Source organism: Neovison vison, chromosome 4 (assembly GCF_020171115.1).
Source record: "Neovison vison isolate M4711 chromosome 4, ASM_NN_V1, whole genome shotgun sequence".
In the NCBI taxonomy this organism is placed as follows: domain Eukaryota; kingdom Metazoa; phylum Chordata; class Mammalia; order Carnivora; family Mustelidae; genus Neogale; species Neogale vison.
The window spans coordinates 228,710,393-228,716,889 of record NC_058094.1 but is presented as its reverse complement, the minus strand read 5'-3'; the positions used below and the strand labels follow the sequence as shown (position 1 = coordinate 228,716,889).

General features: G+C 63.5%; 1 protein-coding gene across 1 annotated transcript; it reads right to left on the bottom strand.

The window, feature by feature from the left end:
- Nucleotides 1–230: 230 nt before the first annotated feature.
- On the bottom strand, nt 231–5,063 carry EN2 (engrailed homeobox 2). Its single transcript, XM_044244661.1, has 2 exons — nt 4,388–5,063; nt 231–1,111 (listed from the first exon to the last, which is right to left on the bottom strand). Exons 1-2 carry the CDS (start codon nt 5,061–5,063, stop codon nt 795–797), a joined length of 993 nt encoding a protein of 330 aa, XP_044100596.1. The 3' UTR covers nt 231–794.
- Nucleotides 5,064–6,497: the final 1,434 nt, after the last annotated feature.

Here is a 6,497-nt window from a genome sequence, read left to right as displayed (position 1 = left end):
GCTGGCTGTGGTAGCAGGGCGGCTGGATTGGGGACAGAAAGACAGACACGGACTGAAGCACAGGGAGGTGCTGGCCAGGCCTCAGTGAGGAGGAGGAGGGGGGAGGAGGGGGAGGGGGAGGGGGAAGAGGAGGAGGAAGAGGAGAGAAGGCAGGAGGAGAAGAGCCCGGGGCGGCTGGGGGCCTGGAAGGCGGCCTGGAAGGCGCTGCGGCCCAGCCCAGAGCGCTCCTGACCACCGCCAAGAAGCAGCGGCACCCCTCCCAGGACCCCAGTGTCCCTCCGGCTGCCGGGCTGGGGTGCAGACCCTCCTGCTGTCCTCACCAGGCCCACACAGACAAAGGGGCAGAACTCAGAGACCAAGTAGGAGCTATTTATTCGGTTCACAGTCCCGTGAAATGCAGCAATAAAAATCTTTGGACTTCAGCAAGTTGTTTTAATTTTTTTCTTCTTTTGAAATTAAAAAATAAAAGTGTCCCAAGTCCCACAACGGAGCCTAGGGGATTAGAAAAGATGATACCCTAAGCAGCCCCCTCCGCAAAAAAAAAAAAAAAACCAAAAAATCATAAAATTAGCATAATCTCATAAACATTGGAAAACTCAAAAATATTTTATAGTCAGATATTTTGGATTTTACACCACCTGTAAATTATATATACATAGAATATTGCAGAACCATAGCTAATACACGATATCTTCACTATTAATGCTGGTATAATCTTTATACACTGGCCCTTTATGATTTTAAATTATTGCATTGCTTAGCGCCAACGGAGGCCGGCCCGGCGCCCGCCCGCCCTACTCGCTGTCCGACTTGCCCTCCTTGGCGCTCGTCGAGTGGTTGTACAGGCCCTGGGCCATGAGGTGCACAGCCAGCGTGTTCTTGCTGCCCGTGGCCTTCTTGATCTTGGCCCGCTTGTTCTGGAACCAGATCTTGATCTGTGACTCGTTGAGGCTGAGCTCCTGCGCCAGGCTCTGGCGCCGCTGCTCCGTCAGGTACCTGTTGGTCTGGAACTCGGCCTTGAGCCGCTGCAGCTGCTCCGCCGTGAAGGCCGTGCGGGGCCGCTTGTCCTCTTTGTTGGGGTTCTTCTTCTTTGGTTTGCGGGACCTGGGACCTGGGTGGGCGCGGTGCACAGAGAACTGGGTTAGGAGGGCTCCAGGCCTGTCTGCCAACTCAGGTCCCCATCAGCCACCTCCAGGACCCACCCCTGGAAAGCCAGGCTCAGGACAACATGGGGTGTAAGGGGGTGTGTAGCGGTAGGGGCAGGCTTAGCGGAAAGGTCTCCAGGGGCACCTGGCTGGCTGGGGGGGCGGTGGAGCATGCGAGTATTGATCTTGGGGGTCTGAGTTCCAGCCACACATGGGGCACAGAGTTTACTTAAGATTTTTTAAAAAAGAAGAAAGAAAGGTCTCCAGATAAAAGGAAAACTCCTGCAGGAAAGAAAACCCCCAAACTTCCTAGCAAGGCCTTCTTTGCCTCCCTCTCTGTCCTGGAGTAAGTGGAGGGAGGCCCAGGGGAGGCCCAAGGAACGCTTGGGGGAGGGGAGGGGCAGCCAGAGCAGCAGAGGGAGCCCAGAGAATGGCGACAGGAAGTACACTGGCTGCCCCCAGGGGATGCCCTCGGGTGCCAGGGGTGGCGGAGTCAGGGGGCAGGTGCATCCAGAGAACGGGAGAGGCCCTGGCTCTGCCTCCACCCCCCAGCCCCCTTTCTGCCTCCCCTAAACAGCATTGTGGGCCCAAGTTCATTGTTTCCTTCCAGGAGAGGAGGGAGCACACGGATCCATCCATCCGGGATGGGGAAGGATCACTGAGCCACTCAGAGCTCCCCCTTCACCTCCCACCAAGTCTCCCAGGTAGGAGGGGACCAGGGTTCCCCCATTCTGGAGCCACCTCCCTGGAGGCCGCAGAGGAACCCAGCTGACCCTGTGCAGAGGATTCTGATCCCCCCCACCCGGGTCTCCTCCCACTGGGACACCCCCTGCAGCACTCGAGATTGCTGCGGGACAGTGGTGGCAAGGTCTAGGACCCCACCACCTGAAAAGCCCTGAGTGAGGGGAGCAGAGAGGAGGGCCAAGCGCTTTCTTTTTGTTGGTATCAAGAAATTCAGCCCTACAACGGTGTCTTTGAGGGAAGAGACGGCAAAGGCCCGTTAGGGGAGGGAGTCTGGGCTGCACATGTGGGTTTCTTACTCTGGGAAGTGAACCAGCTTTGGGGGAGCTCCGGCCCCAGCTCCCTCCCAGACGGCCCCGCAGCAGGGAGGCTGGACCCCTGCCGGCTCCCTTAACCTGCCGAACCCCCAAGGTCTCAGAGCCCACCCTGCAGGCCAGGGGACAGCCCTGCCACCCAGCACAACAGCGGCGGAGGGATCTCGGCGGACGCCTCCGGGTGCACCAGACCCCGAACCCCGAGAGTGAAGAAAGCAGGGGGCGTGGGGTCCGGCTGGTCCTGAGACCCAGCGGACCTGGAGAACTCCCTGTCCGCAGACCCAGCCGTGCGCTCTCGGGGAGGCAAACTCGGGAAGAGGGGCTGTGGGCGCCGGCGAGGGGTCTCCAAGGGCCGTTCGGCTTAAACGCCGAGCCTTTGGGATTTTGGGGCAGACCCATACTCACAGCCCAGGCCCCGCGCACACAGCCACCCCCGCGCGCGCGCGCACACCCACCGCTACCGCCGCGCCAGCGGGGTTCCGCGCCAGCGGGCGGGCTTTGATCGAGAGGCCGCCGGGGCGCGCACGAAGGGTTAGCGGTGTCTCCGGGAGGCCTCGCGAGGCTCCGCACCCGCGCGGACCCGACCGTGGCCTCGTGCTCCGGGAGCCGGTTCTGCGCCTCCACTGTCCGGGGGAAGCGCGCGCCCTGCCCGCCACACTCCTCCTGCACACACGAACCAGCCCGTAAACCGATACACACCATTTTGCGGAAAGGAAATCTCCCTAAGATCAGAATTTTTAGTTCTCTTTCTTTTTCTTTCAAGACGTACACACTTGAGAAACAGAAGCAAACATCGGCAAAGAAAACTCTTTGCCTTTCTTCTTTCTAAAAGGCCAAGAAACACAAACGTTACCTTATGGGTTTTTTGTTGTTGCTTGTTTGTTTTTGTTGTTGCTGTTGTTTTGTTTTGTTTGGTGTTTTTTGTTTTGTTTTGTTTTGTTTTGTATTTAAGTCCAGGAAGAGCAGCGGCTGGGGCCCGGCCGGGCTGCGGGGCTCCCTCGGGCCACCCGGGCCTGGCGCGGCCGGGGCTCTGCCGCCGCACAAAGCCGGGCCGAGGCTCCTCGCCGGCCGCATTGTGAGTCTATATGTTAATTAAATATTAACAAAGGAGGGAGGCGAGAACAATGGAGCAAATTTCAGATCTAGCTGGAGAAATGTGGATTTCATCAGAAATATACAAACACGTTTCTGAGGGAAGGCGGCCAAGGGGAGACTCGGTTGTGCTGGGATTTGGGTAAACAAACCCCACAAAACAGTTGAGGGGTGGGGGTGCAGCGGGGTCGGGTCTGGATTACCAGCTCCGGGACAAATGGAGTCCGTCCCTAATGGCGGTTTGCAGCCGCGGGCCCCCATTTCATGTAACCGATGATTTCTACATGGATGTGCATTTATCTTTTAAAAATCCAGATCTATGAAAAATACACCCAGAACCCCTGCACACACCCGCGGGCCCCTCCACCCACCCTCCTGCAGAAATCGGCTTCTTTCCACCCTGGGAGCTGCCCCAGGAAACCTCCAGGAGAAGGTCCTTTCTTTGGGGTACCGCAGGCCTCCCTCCTCCCGGCAGTGTGCAAGATGGGGGCTGAGCTCCCCTACCCTGCAATCTGGAAACGTAATCGGAGCGAAGGGCCCCTCTATTGCCATCCCTTCCCTATCTCTATCCCCTGCTGCTCCCTCCTCAGCCGGGGCCCAGGGGTCTAAGGAAGAGCCTGGAACCTAGCTCTTTCTTCCCTGGCTTCATCTGGGATAACGGGGTGGAAGGAGGAGTCTAGGTCTGCGGGGACCGGACATGGGTCCTGGGTCTGGACTGAGTTGGAAGAACGGAGAAAGGGTTAAGAATGCTAGCTTCTAAGCCAGTCTTCCAGCCACCCGCGGTGTCACCAAATAAACTCCAGCCAGGAGAGCGGCAGATTAGGGACTTTTGGTAGTGGGCCCAAAAGCAAGACAGAGAGGGAAGGTCCTGTCGCTTCTGTTTTTCGAAGCAATCTGTACCCCCGGCGAATCAGTCCAGCCCCCTCTCCTCCTCGGCCGCTGCCCTGGCCAGCGTCAGCCGCACACAATGTCCCTGTTTGTGCGTCTTTGTGTGTGCTGGGGGTGGGGGTGGTGTCCTGGTGTCTTCTTCCTCCGGGCAAGTTCCCCCGCCTGTGCCGCCCCGCAACCCCGCGAGCCTCCCCACGACGGGCTCACCTGAAGAAGGCCGGTCCGAGTAGCGCGTGCAGTAGACCCAGGCCGGCCAAAGCATGGGTTGCGCGCCCAGGTTGGCGCTGGCCTGCGAGCTGTCCGAGTCCGAGCTCACCGACAGGTCGCCGCTGCCCAAGGCGCGGGCCTTGAGCGTCCCGTCCAGGGGGGCCCCGGCGTCGCCGCCTTTCTTGGCGCCGCCGTGCAGCGAGAGCGCCTTGGAGCCGCCTTCCCCGTCGCCCGGAGAGTCGCCGCCGCCGCCGCCGCCGCCGCCGGGCAGCGGTGCGGGCGCACTGGGCGCGTTCTGCCGGGCCTCTCGGCCAGACCCCAGGAGGGGCTCCGCGCCGCCCGCGCCGCCGCCTCCTTCCGCGCCGCCCGCGCCGCCTTCCCCGCCGGCTCCACCGCCTCGTCCTCCTCCCGCGCCGGCACAGCACGTGCCCGTGTCCTTCCTCCGGCCGAACTCGGGCCGCAGGATGTTGTCGATGAAGAAGTTGGTGATGCGGTGCGGGTGCTGGTGGTTGCCCGGCGCCTGCAAGACCGCGGGCAGCATCAGAGCCCGCCGGCGGCCAGTGTCCGCGTCGCCCGGGCTGCCGCCGCCGCCCGAGCCGGCGCTGGGGCTGGATTCCGGCTGCCGCTGCCCCTCCGCCGCCGCCGCTTCGCTGGGCTTCGGGTCATTCTCCTCCATGCTGTTCACGACAAATCCCAAACTGGTTCTCCGGGGACCCTCCCCCCCGCCAATCAGCCCTCGGCCCGCCTGTGGCGCGCACCGAGACACTCGCGGCCGGCTCGCGCTCCTACCCCGCCGAGGCTTCCGAGGGCGTGCGCGGCGGCCGAGGCCAGGGCTGGGGTCCTACAAGTCACCGGCCGCGGTTGGAGGGGAGCCACGTTCCGATCCGCGAGTTGAGTTAGAAAATACCAAGAGTCTCCCCGCGCCCAGACGCCGGGAGGTTCAAAAGAGTCGGGTCCTCGTCTTCGCCGCGCGCCCTCCCCGGGCGCTACACAGTCACAACGGTCCGGCGGGGACCCGGGGCTCCTCCAGGGCTCCGCGCTCCGCTGCGCGTCCGGCTGCCTCCGGCTCCGGCTCCCGCGCTGCCGCCGCGGCCGCCCGGGGCCGGAGCTGCGCGCATGCAGGCAGCGCGCTCCCCCGCGCTCACGCCCGCCCGGGCCCGCTCGGGCCGCCGCCGCTGCTGCTGCCGCCGCCGCCGCCGCCGCCCGGCCGCCCCCGCCCGCGCGCCCCGGCCGGCCCTCGAGGGTGCGGGGCGCGAGCGGTCAGCGCGCCCTCCGCCGCCGCCAGCACGCACATGGAGGCCCGCGGGCCCGCGCTGCGCTCGGCCGCCGCCCCGCTGCGGGCCCGGGCGCCCCACCGTCGTGCGGCCGCGCCCCCGCCGAGCCCCGCCGAGCCCCGCGGCCCGAGGCGCATGGGTGAGCGGCGGGAGGCGCGGGCCGGGCCGGGCGGTCTGCGCGCCCTCGCCGCCTCGGCCTCCGCGCGGGCTCGGGCGCTCTGCAGGCCACTTGGCGCGACCTGAGACACTTTCACTCTGGATTTTTGTTCTTATTTTTAACAGAGCCCCCTCGAGTGACGTCGCGGGCCGGGCTCCTGGACACGTGCCTCGGGCCAATGGCCGTGGCGCGGCGCGCCCACGTGACGCGCCGGCGGCCGCTCGGTGACAGGAGCCGCTCGCCGCCCCTCCCCCGCCGCCGCCGCCCCTCCCCCCCTTAAAGCGGCCGCGTCCTCCGGCTCCGCGTGCGGGAGCGCCGGCCCCAGCGAGCCCGCGACCGCGCTTCCTGCGCTCGCTCGCGCACTCGCCGCCGCCTCTCGGTTGGGGGCCCCGAGGAGCCCCCGCCACAGCCCCGTCAGGTCACCCTGGTGTGCGTCCGTGGACACGCGCTGGAAGACTGCGATTTTTGACATTTCCATATTGTTTACCGTGGGGAAAAATCCCACAATTCCTTGCACAAAAATGCATAAATAATATTAAATGAGCTGCCGAGGTACAAAGGGACTTTTGTAGTCTCCTTTCCTTGCTGGTGGAGAGGGAAATTGTCACTTACTCTTGACTTTGCTAGCCTGGCAGATTCCTGTCTTACACGCAGAGCTGGCGCGCGGGACCCTCCTCCT

Bases quoted from the DNA above. Each gene is read 5' to 3' on its own strand.
- EN2 (XM_044244661.1), bottom strand. From the start codon at position 5,063: ATGGAGGAGAATGACCCGAAGCCCAGCGAAGCGGCGGCGGCGGAGGGG. The intron at 1,112-4,387 runs GTGAGCCCGTCG...GCGCCCACCCAG, and splicing joins CTCGGACCGGCCTTCTTCAG to GTCCCAGGTCCCGCAAACCA.